At 32.9% G+C, this 18631-nt stretch overlaps 1 protein-coding gene across 2 annotated transcripts in view; it reads left to right on the plus strand.

The window, feature by feature from the left end:
- TRAPPC12 (trafficking protein particle complex subunit 12) overlaps positions 1–18631 on the plus strand; it is a 132252-nt gene that overhangs the window by 48181 nt on the left and 65440 nt on the right. For both annotated transcript variants that reach the window (XM_051976048.1, XM_051976049.1), the window contains exons 4-5: positions 10815–10928; positions 13068–13206. In XM_051976048.1, the coding sequence (XP_051832008.1) occupies positions 10815–10928; positions 13068–13206 (253 nt within the window). The remainder of the gene's footprint in view (positions 1–10814; positions 10929–13067; positions 13207–18631) is intronic.

An 18631-nucleotide genomic window follows, 5' to 3' on the forward strand; every position in this document is an offset into this window, starting at 1 on the left:
TGACCTCACTATGTATAAAAAACTCCTTTTTCATCCATATCCCACACAGCTTGTCCTGTCAGTTGGCAAGTATTTTTCTTCTTGTTTTATAGTGATAATCACAGATTATTCAACAGCTCTTTCTGTGATTGTTATCTATAACAGAATTTTGTATCATCTTAATATATGTATTAGATACCTTATTTGATGAAATTTTTCAAGGCTTCATTTTGTTGTACTAGATCACATACTTTTTAATAATCATTAAACAACAAATTGAAGGAAATCTTTTATTTCTATACTTTAAGTGAATGGTGCAACTAAGGATGTGATCTACTATAGAAAATGGTTTCTAAAAACTTAATCATTATTCCCTCTTCATTTTTCTTTCATCTCATTTAACATACCCCAAACTGAACTCATTATCTTTTATCCTTAAACCCTCCTCTCTTCCAAACGTCCCAGTTTCTATCAAAGGCATCATCATTTTTCCAGTCATCTAGCTTTGTAATTCCAGAATTATTCTCAATTCATCACTCAAAGACAACCAGTGACTGAATTTTGTTCTTTTGTTCTTTTTATCTTTATATCTTTTTTCATATCCAGCTCTTCTCTATTCACATAGCACTCTCCTTAATTTAGGCCCTGATCACCTCTGGCAATAGATTCCTCATTGATCTCTCTACTTCAAATCACCCCTCACTCTAATCTGTTCAGCACACTACTCCCAAATTAATTTTTCTTAAACGTGAATTTAACTATGTGACTTCCCTATACAATTCTAATGGTTTCTTATTATCTTTAGTATCAAATATTAAGTGCTCTGTTTAGATTTCAGTCCTTCATAACCATGATTTCATCCTCTTTGGACATTATTCTTCTTCCTGCCCTCTGTAATCTACCTAAATTGATCTTTCTAATGCTCACACAAGATTCTATTTCTTTTCTCCATGCTTTTGTACTGGGCTGTCCCATTCCTGAAATATAGCGCCTCCTTATCTTTGCCTCATAGAGTTCCCTCTCTTTCTTTTAGAAATAACACTCAGACATTTTTATCTGTATGAAGCCTTTCCTCATTGCCGTTAGTGCCTGTATCCACCTTTACTCCCTCTCAGACACTTTGTATTCTACTTTGCATATTTGCATTCTGTTTCTTGTATATGATACTCTTCAGTGTTTATAGGCTACAGAGAAGTCAGGAAGAGTAAAGAGTGAGAAAAGGCCTTTAGATTTGGCCTTTGAAATATCACTGGTAACTTTGGAGTAGTTTCAGTTAAATGATGAGGTAAAGAAGTCAGTCAACAGAGAATTAAGAGAGTAAGGGGAAAGAAAGTAGAAGCACTAATCATAGAAGGCCTTAAGGAATTTAGGAGGAAAGCTATAGGATATGAACTACTTTATAATTCTTAAATACTTATACAACCCTACAGAAAATAAGTTATACTAGGGAAATAATCCTAAGTGACTCAGTACCTCATTTAATTGTTTTAATAGATCAAGAAATCATAAATAAAAGAAAATAAGGAAAATACATAGATTATCATGGTATTAAAAATATCGAATGATTGGTAGACAGCTTCTTTGGGAGTATTAACTTTTTTAGTAGAGGAGTTCTTGCTCTGTCTGGCAGGTGAGAGCAGGGGAGGAAGGAAGAAAAGAGGGAAGGGTAGGTGGAGAGGGGAAGACAAAGAGATGGTGGGAGGAAGGAAGGAGAGAGGGAGAGAGAGAAAATGAGAGAATGAACAGAACAGAGAATATCCACAAGAAGAAGTACAACTTTGTTTTCAACTTACCTTGGAACTGAAGATAGGAGGAGAAAGAAAAAAGGAGACAGTAATCTTTATTTTTTATTGCTAACTGCTGCTGAGAAGGAAAAAGAAGAATCCTGATAATCTGGATAGACTTTTGCTAAATTTAGAAGGAAAATTATTGCCTTTCACTAAAATAATACATTAATTCAGCTGAAAGCAGCAGCTAATCCTGAAACTGCAAGTGACAGATTCTACAATTTTTGTCCAAAGATAAATACACTAGAGTTGAGAACAGCATAGAAAGAGCATCAGCAAAACAATCTGCAGATCATCCTGTCTGTAGCAGAGACACTGTGCCTGATGAGGTATTGGTCTCCATTGGCTCAGCTGAGCAGTACAAGTTTTTACTCCCATGGAATTTGTGCTTAGTAAGTAAGTCGTATGGACAATTCCTGAGATTGAAAGAGGAAATTGAATTTCTCAAGTTGTGAGTTACCTTGGTCACATGATTCCTCACACATATACCTTGGGATTTAAAGCATGTTTCCAGTCTCCCCATAGAAATCATGTGCATTGGTAGTAGAGGGTGGTTTCTTATGTAAATAATGTATTTGTTTTGCATTTTCAGTAAATGTTTTCATTAATATTAGTTAACCATTAATGGCTGATTTGTTCATGGGAAATACATCAGTGGAGGCACATTAGCTACAGTATTAGTTATTCATAAGGCTTCTCCCTAGGATTTTATGAGTATTGATCATAAAGTTTCTTTCTTTCTGAGAAAAGTCAAGGTTGTGAGTGTTAGATTGGAAGTGTGAAAATACCCTTTAATACTAGGCAAGTAGTATATATTTACTTTTTTCAATAGTGGAACAATAACATAACATTGACATGTTATTTGTGTTTTCAAATCAGTGTATTTTCAAAGTGATCATTGTATCTCACTATCACTTTGGGAACTTTAAGTCACATGCCTTTTGTTTGGCCTATACTTAAACCTTAGGAAGTAACTTCTGGAAATAATACCACACAATTTGTCAGTTTCTGTGTAGACACCACAAAGATGTTCTTCTGGCCTTCAAAGAGCTTTTTCTTTGGGAAGGATGATGTTTGATAGAAGATAGCTTATTACATCTCTATAATCAATTATAATACCATAAAGAGTTGTTAATTGTTACTTGTTTTCCTTACCTTGCTGGATGACCCCTTATTCTTTTCAGGTATGGATTGGACTATACGATTTCAGGAGGTTTCTTTTAACTCTTGAGATTTTGTGGCTATGTGTGTAAACCTGTTAAAAAGATGGAGGTGAGGTAGAGAAGCCTGCTAATTAAAAAATGATATGATTAATTATATAATTCTACTGAAAGCTCTGCTAACCCAGTCCGCTTTGTTATAGAGTCTAATAAGTTAATGTGACATGTGCTATGTTTAGAAGTGGAAGAAGTATAATTTTGGACTAGTTTCTTGAATGGCCCAAGGAAATGATAGTGCTTCTTGCTTGTTTTCTTCCTTCTTTATCTGATCCTTATTTACATTCCTACGTTTAACATAAAATTAGAGTTTTATGGGGCAAGAAAGAAGCTAATGGCCAGAAATAATGTTGGTTGTAGCATATTCTGAATGGTCCTTATGGTTGGTGGGAAGTTTGTTAGAAGACATATGCTCCAAATTAGACCTTTGAAGACTGTTGTGACTTTGGAGAGAAAAATCATCCCATCATTAGGAGAAAAGGAAGGAGGAGTATGGGCCTCAAGATTAATTCCTCAGTAATTTAGGCCAACTTCTTAATAATCTTCATGAGGTTGAATTTATTACCTGTCCACTGTCTGGCGAGGCACCCTTGGCTAGTTTCTTTTGCAGGTGAGAAAACAGATGGAAATTACATGAAGTTAAATGGCTTATCCTTAATTTCTGGACAATTCCTAAGAGAGAAGTTCTCTTATGTGTATTTCTTTTATGTACTTATATGTTTATTTATATTGCATTTATTTGAGAATGTAGCTTATCTTCTTTATAACATCATAACTTCCTTGAGGGCAAGAAATATCCCTTAAAGTAGTAGTGGGGAAATCATTTGAGAGATGAACTATTGAGATCTTAATGAATTACAAATGCTAAATAAAAATAAGGTCTCCTAGGAAAAAACATTTATCCAGTTACAAATATAGTAATTTCTCCTATAACACTTGTTTGAAAATGCAAAATTGTTTCAACATTGTATGTTGGAACATCCAGCATGATATATTAGGAAACTATTTCAGCATTACAAAAATTTTGGTTTGCTTATGAGGATTTGTCAGGAGAAACACTAAGAACAGAAAACTGCAGTACTTCACAATAATTTAATAACTGCAATCCTTCTGACACCTACTTCTACAAGCAAACTTCAGGTCTTTTTCAAAGTAAAGTGCCATATTTATTGGCAATAGGGACTGTGAGCAAATGAGGGCCAGTCAATCCTTTTGTTTTTCACCCCTATTTCATCTCTCCACTGATCTTCCATTATCAATCTCAGGGTTGTCGCCTACTGAAGTCATCCTCTTGCCTACAGCTCTTAACTTTGCTAAGCCCAGGCCACATATACTCAGGGTACAGACTGAGTAGCTGCCAGAGGCTGTGGATTATCATTCCTACTTAATTGTAGTCTTTATATGTGTCTTAACCATTTAACATGTATAGAACTGTATTATCATTTTTGTTAGGTCTTCCTTTATCACTGGTGAATTTATTGATTATGGTGCTCCTTACCCCACTTTTCCCATAAAAATCCCATGATTTTTATTTTAAAGTTTTGCATAGCATGATGATTTTTAGGAATATGTATGACAATTATGGCAGAACTATCAAAATTTAATAGAACTCAGACTTGTGTGCAAAGTGCCATAATCATCTGTTGCAGTGTTATGGGAAAAATAAGTTCCTCTCTTAGGTTAGCAAGGGTGACACTGGATAGAGCACCAACCCTTAAATTAGGAGGACCTGACTCAAGACACTTGACACTTACTAACTGTGTGACCAGAGTCTCTAAACCTTAATTACTTTGCCAAAAAAAAACCCAAACAACTGTCAGTCTGGAAGAAAGTAAATCCTTTTTCACATTCAAAGACAAAAGAAGATATCAATTTGGATGGTCTTGATAAGTATATTGGTTTAAAATTTCAGAACATAAGTTCATTAAAACCATATTTGTCATCTTTATTATTTATATTCCAAAATAAAAGTTGATTCGTAATCTGATAGCATGTGTCAGACTTAACTTATCTCACCACACTATTTAGTAAGTATAGATAGGCAAATCCTTTATTTCTAAATTTAGTGCTATGTGGCATTCCGATTTGGGCACTTGCTATCTTTGATACCCAACAATGGAAAAAATATATTCACTCCCTTTAATACCTACTTATCAGGAAAAGTAAGTTTAACTAGGAATCTATCAAATGACTAACTTCTTGGAGCTGTTTGCCCAGCCTCCTTATATCTTGAAATTTATTTCCTTTCATGGGATGGTGTTCTCCCAATCTCATTTAAGATAAATTTTCTGCCAGTTGTCTCAAGGTGTGGTTCATGGTAACTGATCCAAATCTAAAAATTGTGTGTGTTTTTTTTTTTTTTTTTTTTGCTGAGGCAATTGGGATTAAGTGACTTGCCCAGGGTCACACAGCTAGACAGTGTCTGAGACCAGATTTGAACTCAGGTCCTCCTGACTTCAGGGCTGGTGCTCTATCCACTGCGCCACCTAGCTGCCCCTAAAAATTGTTATTTTTTTATAAACTTGCTCTTTCCTGACTTCTGTTCCCAAGATATCCAGATGTTAGGATGTTGTTAGTCCATTATTTTCTTGTGCAGCTAGCAGTCTTTTAACCCTAGATTTAAATTAAATTTCCCCATATAGAACAAATATAGCAAAATATAATAATTTTGTTGGGTCATTGTGGTCTCTCCAGTTGTTTGGGTTGCTTTTTTTAAAGCCATTCTTCCCAGAGAGGCTTGGAGAGACTTACATGAACTGATGCTAAGTGAAATGAGTAGAACCAGGAGATCACTTTACACTTTGACAACGATATTGTATGAGGATGTATTCTGATGGAAGTGGATTTCTTTGACAAAGACTCAGTTTCAATTAATAAATGATGGACAGAAGCAGCTACACCCAAAGAAAGAACACTGGGAAACGAATGTGAACTATTTGCATTTTTGTTTTTCTTTCCGAGTTGTTTTTACCTTCTGAATCCAATTCTCCCTGTGCAACTGCTCGGTTCTGCACACATATATTATATCTAGGATATACTGCAACATATTTAACATATATAGGACTGCTTGCCATCTAGGGGAGGGGGTGGAGGGAGGGAGGGGGAAAATCGGAACAGAAGCGAGTGCAAGGGATAATGTTGTAAAAAAATTACCCTGGCATGGATTCTGTCAATATAAAGTTATTATAAAATAAAATAAAATATTAAAAAAAATAAATAAAGCCATTCTTCCATCCTAACTTATTTTTGTCCCTTTTAGGAAACCAGCGAAGGTGTTCAGCTTTCACAGAACTGTCTCAAATTTCTTTTTTTCTATCTAGGTCTAACCTTATTTTAACCCACATCTAACCATGTTACCCTTATGCTCACAAACCTTTAGTGCATCCCTTTTGTCTACCAAGTAAATAATATCAAAGTCCTTTATCTAGCAATTAAGATCCTATAAAATTTTGCAACACTTTATACTCACATAAAAAAAATCATAGAATATGCATCTCCTTATATGTTGAGACTAGAACTTCTAGAATAAGTGAGATTGTAGATCTCCTGTATGTTGGCCTGGTCACACTAAATCTAGAAGAAGAGCCAGTTTAGATTACACTTTCTTCTTTTAACCTTCAATAATCCATCTGAATAAAGATGATCACTACTTCCTCAAATGTTTTTATATGAATTTTCTAGATCTCTCCTTTGCCTTATCACATTCTACCTTGTATTATATTTATTGATGTTTGCCCTTATTAAACTGTAATCTCTTTGAGGATATAAATTGTAGTGGTTTTTTTTTCTTTGTACCCCCAGAATCTTTGTACATATAGAAGGTGAATAGTAGATATGAATCAACTTGAAGTTCTGGACTTAGGTTTTTGGGAAGTGTATAAAGAAATTGGAGGCAGTTTGGTGGCTCAGTGAATAGAGTATTTGGCCTGAGTCAGGAAGACCTAAATTCAAATCTTGCCTCACATACTTACTAGCTGTATGATTCTAGGCAAGTCACCTAAGCTCTCTTTGCCTTACTCTACTAAAGAAGAAAATGACAAACTATTCTAGTATATTTGCCAAGAAACATCCATGGAAAATATTGTCATGCTGTGGTCCACAGAATCGTGAAGAATCAGACACAACTAAGTGACTGAACAATAATAATAAATTGGAATAATTCTAGAGCAGGACTTCTTAACCTAGGGTCCATAGACCCATAAGGCATCTATGGATATTGGAGGAGAAAAAAATTACATCTTTATTTCAACATAATTAGTTTCCTTTGTGATCATTTAAATTTTATTTTATGCATTTGGAAACATTCTGAGACAGAAAGGAGAATTCCACGAGATAAAAATTGTTAAAAAAAACTTCTTTTGAGATGATGTCTAGGATGTTAAGAGAATAAAAACCATGTGCCACAGGAGAATCAGTCAGAGGAACTGTAGCCGTTTAGCCAGGAAAGAGAAGACTTGAAGGAGGGCTTACTGTTTATTTTCAAATATTTGAGGAACCCTAATATAGAAGAGATATTATTAAACCAAAAGATTAAAACTGAGACCAATAGGTAGAAATTGCAGATGGGCAGATTTTTAGTTCTATGTAGGGAAAGATTTGATAATAAGCAGAGCTGTACAAAAGTTGATTGGGGGCACCTACGTAGCACAGTGGATAGAGCACCCGCCCTGAAGTCAGGAGGACCTGAGTTCAAATGTGGCCTCAAACACTTATACTTCCTAACTGTGAGACCCTGGGCAAGTCATTTAACCCCAATTGCCTCAGAGGAAAAAAGTCATTGGGACAACTCATATTGAGTTAATCATTGCTGGAGATCTTCAAGTGATTACTTATTAATGTTGTAAATGGGATTTCTGCTTAGTTATTAACTAGGGGATATGTTAGAAGCCTTCCAGTTCAAAAAGCTGTGATCCTAAGATGATCCTGTGATCCCTACTACTTTGCATTTATCCCAAGGAGGTCAATCTTTAAAAAAAAAGATCCCATAAATACCACAATATTTATAGTAGCACTTTTTGTAGAAACAAAGAACTGGAAATAATAATGTATCTCTGCAAAAGTAAGCAACAAATTTGCCTTCCTTCATATTTAACTTTTTTAAAAATATGAAAAAACAAATATCTTAGTTACTTTTATAAAGTTTTAATTCCAAAGATGCAAATATAGATTAATTTCTGCTTTGCATCTACTTGTTGTGAATTAAATTTAAACTCTGATTTCAACTTCTGCATCTTCACTTAGTCTTTCCATTTCAACAAACATTCTTAATCACCCACTATATGCAGGTTTATGTTAAGAATAAAAAGACAATTTATGCTCATAAAGAGCTCTCTTTCTTTTTCAAGAAAGATAACGGTATATGCACAGACATAATACAAAATAAAGAACAAGATGAAGAAAAGTAATGGGTAGATGTAATTTAAGTCATATATAAAAATTTTGAGTGACAGTTGGATCTTATGTTATATTAGATCTGCTTTAAGGGGTAGATTTAGTTTACTGGGTTTTATATGCATTATTGCTGTGGTAGTAAAGAAGAAAAATAATTATTACATAAAATTCAGGAAAGATCAGAAATATCTTATTCAGTTAAAGATCGTATTTACTGCATAATCAAAATCACATCCCAATTTGTGTTTCCTTAAAAGAATAAGCAAGAAAGGTCTCATCTAGGTCACAAAACATTAACATCTACTAAAACTAAAGTTTTTCCACTACATGCCAAGATATAGAAATAATTTAAGTATACATTGCTTATAATGGTATTCACTAAACAATCTGAACATCTATAGCAAGTATATATCAGAAAATGTAAATTATTTTATTATTGTATTCAAGTATACTTGAACATATACTTGGGGGTCTGCCAAAGTTCTGCCAGCTAAGTTACTTTTTCCCCCCTGAAGCTGTTGGGATTAAGTGACTTGCCTAGAGCCATACACCTAGGAAGTATTAAGTGTCTGAGGCCAGATTTGAACTCAGGTACTACTGACTTCAGGGCTGGTGCTCCATCCACTGCACCATCTAGCTGCCCTAGCTAAGGTACTTTTAAGAGGAAGGAAGACTTGAACATTTTATCTCCCTCTTTTAAATATTTTCCCATTGCTCTTAGTTATATCTTAGGTCAAAAGGAATAAAATTAATACTGCTCTTGCACAAAATAGCTCTCACTTCCTTCTTAAGTCTTCTCTTTTTCCTGGTTAAACATTCCCATTTCCTTCTGCTGATTTTCATATGTTCTTTGCTATCCTTGCTGCTTTCCTGTGGTCTCAGCTTGTCAATGTCCATCTTAAAAGCTGTACTTTTAAGTACACAAAACTGAACACAATATTTTAGCTATGATCTGAACAAGTCAGCATAGAGGAGGACAAAACTTTTTTCTACGTATTACATCCTTTTTAATGCAGTCTAAAGTTACTATGTTAGCTTTTTGTGAGTGCCCACATCAAAATTTTATCTCATCTGGAACTTTTAATGTACTAAAAACCCATATCATCCACAGATTTAAAGGTGAAAAGAACTTCAAAAGTCATCTAGTGCCTTATATAAGTTTACAAATGAATAAACAGTTACTTGCTTAAACATACATGAGTAGTAACCAAGCCAGGATTTGAAACTAGGTTGTCTGACTTCAAATCCAGAATATTCTACTTTTATCCTGTTATAGAAATTTTTGTTTGGCCACACCTACCCCATCTTATAATTATAAAGTGTATTTTTTAACTATTGTATAATTTTATTTCTACACATATTAAATTGCTTTTTATATCTTGCCCAGTATTTTTAGTTTGCCATCCAACATGTTAATTGTTTCTTCCAGCATCATGTTACCTTCATATTTGAAAAGCATGCCTTCTATTCTTTGATTATATTATAGATTAAAACATGGGCAGGTCACTTAACCTTCAGTATTCAAGGCAATTATTTCAGAATATAAGTTGCAGTAGAAAGTATTCACCTGCACTAATAGAGTTTCCTCAACTAGAGGTTGCCTTAACTAGAGTATATGAATACTATAAATTACAGGATATTTTAAATGCAGTTTGGTATTTTCAAGTTTAGTATACATAGCAACTCAAAGCTTGATAGAAATATTTCCTAATATTAGGATTACTTTAATGATAATATTAATCATGTTTTAAATAATATGTGTAAATGTATGTAAATGAATACTTTAAAAGTATTTTATAATAAAGTCATTAAGTATTAACACTTATGTTCTCCTCTTAAATTTACTTCATTTATATGCTTAGATTATTCTTTATATAGCAAGAATAATGTGAAAATAATCATTGATAATAATCATCTTTGAAGCATCGAACAATGTATTTGAATATATATCAGCCTTTATTTGTGGAAAAAATGATTTAGTGTTGGCATTAAAAATAAGTCCATTTAACTTTTGGTTATTTCTACAGCTTTTATGCATGTAAAAAGTTAGGCATGTTCAACATAATGACATATTTTAATATCAGTTTATTTTAAATGGCAAAAATATACACAATTAAAATCAGTTATTTTTATACTATCATAAAATGAAAGAATGAAATTGGAAAATCCTTCTCATAAGGATTGTATACTTATTATTTGTATAGACTTTATTATTTTAGTGATCTGATCATCTTAAACTGTCTCTCATGCTTGGCTTCTCTTATTGCCTAATTACACATGCAGCTTTGACAAATGGCATTCTCTGTTTTACTGGCCAGCTTTACTGACCTTGTCATTATTACTAATGACTATATGCAGGAGCTTCAAGCAAAGTAAGCAGCTGTGCATTTCAGTGATTTCATTTGTTTATTATTTATTCCATTTTTAAAAAAATAAACAGAATAGCAAAAACTGGAGGGCAGCAGTTGACCTGTGTGGACGACTTCTTACAGCCCATGGTCAAGGCTATGGCAAAAGTGGACTACCTACCAGTCATACAACAGATTCTCTGCAGGTACAGATTCCATTGTTTATTCTGCTGTTTCTCTTAAAAACTTATGTAGCTGGGGAAGTAGGGCTAGGGGAATATTTGGAGTTGGGGGTCACAGAAGTAAAATTGTAGTATTCATATCCCTACTGATGTATCATTTATATTACCACAACTATCTAAAAATTATTTTGAATTCTTGTAATTATTGGAACTTTTGTGAATGATTTATGTCAACAACTTATTCAAAGTACCATAATAACTTCTAAAAGGAAGTGATACCAGTGATTTCTTCAGTGAGATTATAGCATATAACCACTGTAGATATGTGAACATTATAATTTTCCCTTTTAGTGGATCTATTATTCCATCAGTGTGGGGGGTTCTTTTTAATGGGTTTAAATCAATTCATCCATATCTCCATGTTTTTTGTAGTTCTTGTCTATGGCTTTATCTAAATCTATTCAATATACTTGAGGCCTTTCTCTAGTACTTTTAATATTTATATCATTATATAAAAAAAAAAAGATCATTCTATTTTGAATGCCCTGAATTAATGTCTGGAGTTTGCTTCCTATTTTCTTATTTAAGTTTATTACAATTTTGTTGTCCAGTCATGACTAGCATGAAAATGGTTTACTCAACGAGGAAAACTCAAATAAGACCTATTCATTACCATATAATATTATTGGTCCAAATATAGAACCTACTTTTCCCCCAAGACCAGTTTGTATAAAACTCTAAGGGAAATTTATAGAGGTACTATTAGAGTCCCTCAACCAAAAGTGTTCACACTTTGTCCCAGGGGTTATTCAGTGAAGTGGATTCTGTTTCCCATTTGTAAATCTATTACATAGAATAAAGACAGGGATAATAGATTAATAGAGGAATGATAGTTATAATCTTTATAACTGACCCAGAAATAGAATGGAAAAAAATGCAAGAGAGAACAGTTGAAAGTAACTGTAGTGTTAAACTGCTCTTCAATCATAAAAAGTTTTTTTTGTTTGTTTGTTTTAAATATTTAAGAGCCCAACCTTTCTCTTTTTCCAAAATGAGGTAGGATTGTGGATCTCTGAATCAATTTAGATATTGTTTGTCCTCCTGGCCTTTATACTTGCGGTGGTCTGACAGGAATTGGGTACAGGTATTAAAGACCCTGAACTTTATTAAACTAATTTTATATGAATGATCTAGTAAACCTGCCATTTTGAAGTTTTATGTCATAAATATAAAAATATTATAATATTTAAATATAAAAATATTAGTTTAAAAAACCAAAGACTTAAATGTGACCATTTTATAATTTTTGATGAAAAACAATGATTACACAAGGAACATATAAGTCAGAAAATATTTATAAATGAAATTCACACTTTTTACTGATTATCTACTTTGTAGATTATTAGTAGCAAATTTTAAAACTCAGATATTCTCCTAGATGAACAGGATATTTATGTATGTATGTTTTGCTTACACATTAGACATTGAAAATTTCTTCTTGACCAATCTACTTCATAACATAATATTTACTCTTTTTGTAAGAGGATAAATTAAAGAACAGTAAAATAAAATGTTTATCATTATAATTTTAAAAATCGCTAATTCAAATTAATATATAGTATATATAGCTAGAATTAACAAATACTATAAATTACAGGATTTTAAAAAATGCAGTTTGGTATTGTCAAGTTTAGTATACATAGCAACTCAAAGCCTGATGGAAATATTTCCTAATATTAGGATTACTTTAATGGTAATATTAATCAAGAAACAAGAAATGTTCCCCAAGTGTATGGCATCACCTTTAACCCCCTACCAACCTCCATCATTTGTTATGCTCATGGGCCACTTACCCTTGGTCTTCATTGTTGTATACTCAGGAAATGCAAAATAATGTTCATATTGCCTCAGTAAGATATTTTTTAAAAAATAAAAGAATGAGACAATGAAACTATCATCTCACTAAAATAACCAGTTCTACACAACTAATAAAATAAATTTCTTACTTAAAAAGTTTTATTTGTGTTCTTAGTAGATGTAAAATATTATCATGGAGTTGTTTAACACGCAGACATTCATATTTCATCATTTAGAAAAGATTTATTTAAAATTTTAATCTGTGAAGTAATGACTTTGCATCTCCATTGTCTTCTTCATGTTTAGCTCTGGTTCGTAAGACTGGCCCTGTTAGTGAAACTGAGCCTTTTTCAGAATGCTGAAATGGAGTTTGAGCCTTTTGGGAACCTGGACCAGCCTGATCTTTATTATGAGTACTACCCTCATGTGTATCCTGGGCGAAGGGGTAAGGCAAATTCACTACTGAACTATGACCATTAAGGGAACAGTGTTTTGAATTATAAAAAAATCTGACAGATTTTTCTCTTTTAAGTCACTAACTCCAGTAAAAGGAAATGTGTAGAACTGATCCACCTTACTGACTTAGAGAATTATTTCACTGACAAATTTTACTTAGGACAAAGCTAGTGTGTATAGTCTGAAATAGAAAGTGAAAGAAATTAGAAGCAAGACGACTAGTTATTCAAGCTGTTGTTATACTTAAGCCATAAGACTGTGGAAAAGAGAGAAGGAATAAAATCCAAAAGGTGTTGTAGAAGAGCAAACAACATGATTTGTACAAATGTAATGTGAACAAAAGAGAGAACAGAGTCATAAATGACAAGTTGATGTTCTTGAAACCTTAAGATGTATGTACCATTGACAGTGATAGGGACATTGGGAAGGTATTTTTGTTTAGGATAAATAATGATGCGCTTACAGCAAGGAGAATTAGAAATCAGCATTATCAGTGTAAAATTAAAATAATTTACATGCAAGTGGCAATTGAAATCCCAATAGTGGGTAAGCCATCTAAGGAATGTTAGGAGGAAGCAGAGTAGAGATACAATCATTATGGATACTAGAAACTAAAAGAGAATAAAAGAAAAAAAGAAGCCAGCAAGAGACTGAAAAGGTTTAGAGAGTTAGAGAATAGATTGAGAGAAATGGTAGTTATTATATCACATTTATATATATATATATATATATATATATATATATATATATATATATATATATATATATAAAATGCTTGCTACATGCCAGGCAATGCTAAGTGCTTTGTAAAACAAATATGTCACTGGATTATAAACCCCTTTCACATACATTTTCTCCTCTCATTCTCACAACTGTGTAGCAGTGGGTAACAAAAATATTATCATTGTCATTAGGTAAATACCAAAAATAGAGAAATAAATTATGCTGTGAAAAAATCTAACCATGAAATATAAATAACATGGAATTGAAGATAAAAAGAACTTCAGAGTGTATCCAGTACCACCCATACCAAAAAAAGAATGTTCACTATAACATATCCATCCTTGTTTAAATGCCTCCAGTAAAAGGCATCTCTACTGTCTCCCAAAGCAATACATACTACTATATGTAAATCTAATGGTTAAGAAGTTTTCCTTCCATCAGTTAATTTGTTTCTTTCCAACTTTCTTCTCATTGCTATTTGAAAGCCCTCCAAATAATTTAAGAGAGTTCTTTGTTCCCCCTAAAGTTTTATCTTTTCTAGGAACATTCACAGTCCCTTTAATTTGATCTCTATATGCCATGCCCTTGAGACCTTCATCATCCTTTATCACTTCTGGACATTCTTCATCTTCTCAATGTCCTCCTTAAATATTACATTCAGAACTGAATAAATTATTTCACATGAGGTTTCTTCAGAGCAGGAGCACTGTTACCTCCAAACAAATGTTAGAGTTATCAGTGAAGAGACAAGAAATGTTCCCCAACCATATGGCATCACCTTTAACCCCCCTGCCATCCTACATCATTTGTTATTTTCTGAGTGATGTGTAATGACTCTTTCTGTGGAATCAGAAGGGAATATTAAAGAGAATTGCTGTTATCCAAAGGAGGCATATTCTCTCCCCTGTCCTCTAGAAACCCTATTTCCAACCTCTCCCTCTCACATATTTATATGAGCACAGAAATGACAAAGTCAGAAAATGTGCACATTAATGGAAAAACTAGATATACCTTCATGTTTCTGAGAAATCAAACAAGATCAACTGGTAGGTTTAAGTGGGATTTCTGAAATACTAATATTGTCTTCTTTACTTGGCAGAGATGGGACAAGGAAGTCCCTCATTTTACAATGACATGCAGATATCTAGGGTTCTGCTATAACTGAGATCAGTCAAATGAATCTCAATACTTTTTTCTAAATCTTTCTTCTCAAATGTTGTATTCAAATAGAGTATGAACTCATCATAAAGAATAGTGTTTTTAATCATATCCTTTCTCTTGAATAAGATTATTAAGTTGAAATTATCTCTTCTCACCTATCATTATTCCCAGTTTACTCTCCATATTCACTTTCCTAGACTTTTTCTGTAATGTTTTGATATATAAAATCAGAGTTTTGCAGTAGATTTTCAGTTACGTAAGGCATAATTATCTAATTTGTGAATTGGCCAATAACCTTGTCCTATTTTCTTGTTTTGCTTGTTATCTATCTTTGAACACTTGAGATTCATTTGTAACTAGGAATATTCGCCTAATTCCAAGCAATGAAGTTGCATCTACCTCAAAACAGTAGAACACATTAATTTTGTTTCTTTGAGTAACTTTAATAAAAAAAGGTAATGTATTGAAAGGTTAAAATTATTGGTGAAGAGAGGTTTTAGGATTACTGTTAGAGTCCAGCTCCTGTAGTAAGATGAAGGATGTGATATACCGGGGCCAGGTGGAGAAGTCCTGTTTATGGACTCGAGTTTATTGATCAGAGACATACATATATATATCAAATACTCATAGGTTTTATACAAAGTACAATCTTTTAAAATTCCTATTGCCTAACAAAATTCTACTATGATGTAAATGTTTAAACCCCTTAAGTCCTGGTTCTTGATTACTTAGATTGTACTACTTAGATGTAAATAATTGAGATATGCATCAGAGTAAAGTTTATTATACTATTATTTCATGTATCCTTCTCCCAAATACCTTTAGTCTCCTCATGGATGGTCTCTCCTATCCTAAATTCAAAGGTCTAGCTTTTAATCCAAAGAGTAGTGTTTGCATTTTGCTTTAGTTGCTAGATTATTAATTTATTATATTGACAAACATTCTCTGCTATATCAAGAAGGAAGTTTTGGTAAGTCAATTTACTGTAACACTGAAAACCTGGATTGGAGTCTTACCTCCTGGCCCTCTATAGATTATTATCTATTTACCAGATTCTCTATAGTTAGCCTTCCTAATTAGTTTGTCCAACCAAAGAGGTATCTTATTTAATATAATTTAATGTAGTGTGCCTTATGTCAAAACTGTTACCAGGTCCTTCAAACCTTTCAGAATAGCAGCAGTCCTCCATTCACTCTGCATCTCTGTGTCATTAGTATGTAGGTGGAACAAATGAATAGAGAAAGAAAGACTGTGTGCTGTTTTGTTTTTTTTTTTTAATCTGTTGAGCTAAGGTGGCATAGTGAAGAAAGTGCTGACTTGGAGTCAGAAAGATCCGAGTTGCAAATCCATCCAAGAGACTGACTTGCTTTATGACTTTGGATGAGTCTGTCTACCTAAGTTTTCTGATCTGTAAAGTGGGGACAATAATAATGACTGCCTCTCAGGGTTATTATGAACATAAAATGAGCTAATATTTGTAAAGTACTCTGCAGTCTTTAAAGCACTATGTAAATGCTGCTATTATTGTTATTACCACTACTATTAATAATAGTCTAAATTTTTTTTAATCTGTTACTGATAAATATGTACTAATTTATAGCACCAAAAGAATTCTCTTAATATCATTACTATAGCTTCCCTTACATGCTTGCATAGCTAGCTAGGTGGCATGGTGGATTGAGCGTCAGGCCTGAGGTCAGGAAGACTCGGCTTTCTGAGTTCAAATCTGGCCTTATAGCCTTACTAACTGTGACCCTGGGCAAGTCACTTAACCCTTTTTGCCTCAATTTTTCATCTTTAAAATAAGCTGAAGAAGGAAATGGCAAACCATTTTGTAGAATCTTTACAAAAACAAATCAAAACAACACAAATGTGATAATGAAGAGTCAGAAATGACTGAATAATAACAGATGGTGGAACCATTCTGAGTTTTTAACTTCATTGAGGTCTCTGAAAATTAAAAATTTAGAATTTTGCATTTATTTAAACCATTTTTTGTTAATTTAATACAGTTGTTTTTATGGTAGACTTTCCAGGGTTTCTTAAGGCTGAAATTACCGATCCATTTTTGAACTAACATCTTCCCACTCTGGGACAATTGTTATCCTATAATTCAAGAACAACATTGCAGGGAGAGGATGGTGAGTTTCTGAGGTCTAGTTATTCATCACTATGCCTCTCTTTGTTGCTACCAGAACCTAGTGCTTTACATATATTGGGTACTTTAAATTCTTGTTAACTTAAAAAAAAAACAGTGCAGTATTTGTCATCAGTAAAGTGCAATCTTTATGAAGAGGAAAATCATAAATATAGTAGGGGAATAGCTTTCAAGGGAGATCCGTCAAAGTCCTGAATTAAAGAAGAGAAATGCCATTTTTTTTTAATGTTGAAGAATTTTTTTTTCCTAAGGGTGTGCAGATCAGAAAATATGTTTTTGATTTTGCCTGAAACTAAATTGCATTGGGATATGGATAAAGAGAAGATAGTAGCTATGCATCATTAAGCAACTAATTTAAATTGTGAAATAAACATAAATCATACATATATTTTAGTGAAAGTATATTAACATTCATCCACAATAATATGGTGGATGTTTACTAATTTTTCTTCTCATTTTGTGGTATAACAAGCATAAACATAAGATTTTGATTCATTTATTTCATTTCAATTTGCAATATATTAGCAAAGCAAGTCATTAAAATGTACTTTCAGAAAAGACTATAGTGACACAAACAAATAAATTACTTTTATGAATGAGCTTTAATACATTTTATTTAAATATTGTGCATAATTTTACCCATTCAAATATTCATAACAAGAAATGTAATAAATCATATCTTAGAATCATGTCATTTTCCTTATTCTGTAGCCAAGCAAGAAACAGTATTATAGTATTATCTATCCTCTGACATTTCTAGAAGTTTTATATAGTTGGTTCTGACATATCTCTGACAATTGGAAAAATATAAGCTATAGTAAATTTTTCTCTTAGTTACCCATCAGTAGTGGGTGTCTTTTTTCATTTCTTCTTTTCCTCTTGAAGGATTGATTGACGAGGCAGGACAAATTTAAGACTAGGGCTTTATGTTGCTTTGAACTTGGATGAAAGTATTATTTTTTCAAAAATCCTACATTCTGGTGACTTCTAATGATCTTGGCCCTGGATTCAATTCAAACCTTATTGGGACCTCAGTTTTTCTCATTCATAAAATTAAGGAAATTAAATTAAATTATGATTAAAATACTTTCCTGCCCTAAACTATATTATTCTTTGGTGGCTTTGAGGAAAAAATTTACAGAAGGAAAAGGCAAAAATAGTACTTAATAGCATGGGAGCCAGTTTCCTTTATTTTCCTCTTTCTGTCTCTTCTCATCACCTTTTTCCCCCCCTTTCTTTCTTAAACTTTAGGTCCACCAGTGATATTTTGAGTAATAGGTTGGTGTAACATCATCTTCTTGGGTTTTGCATCTTATTCTTGCTTATATGCTGATAAGCATGGAATTGGAGTAATTTTGTATGTCCAATTTGC

Source organism: Antechinus flavipes, chromosome 2 (genome assembly GCF_016432865.1).
Source record: "Antechinus flavipes isolate AdamAnt ecotype Samford, QLD, Australia chromosome 2, AdamAnt_v2, whole genome shotgun sequence".
Lineage (NCBI taxonomy): Eukaryota > Metazoa > Chordata > Mammalia > Dasyuromorphia > Dasyuridae > Antechinus > Antechinus flavipes.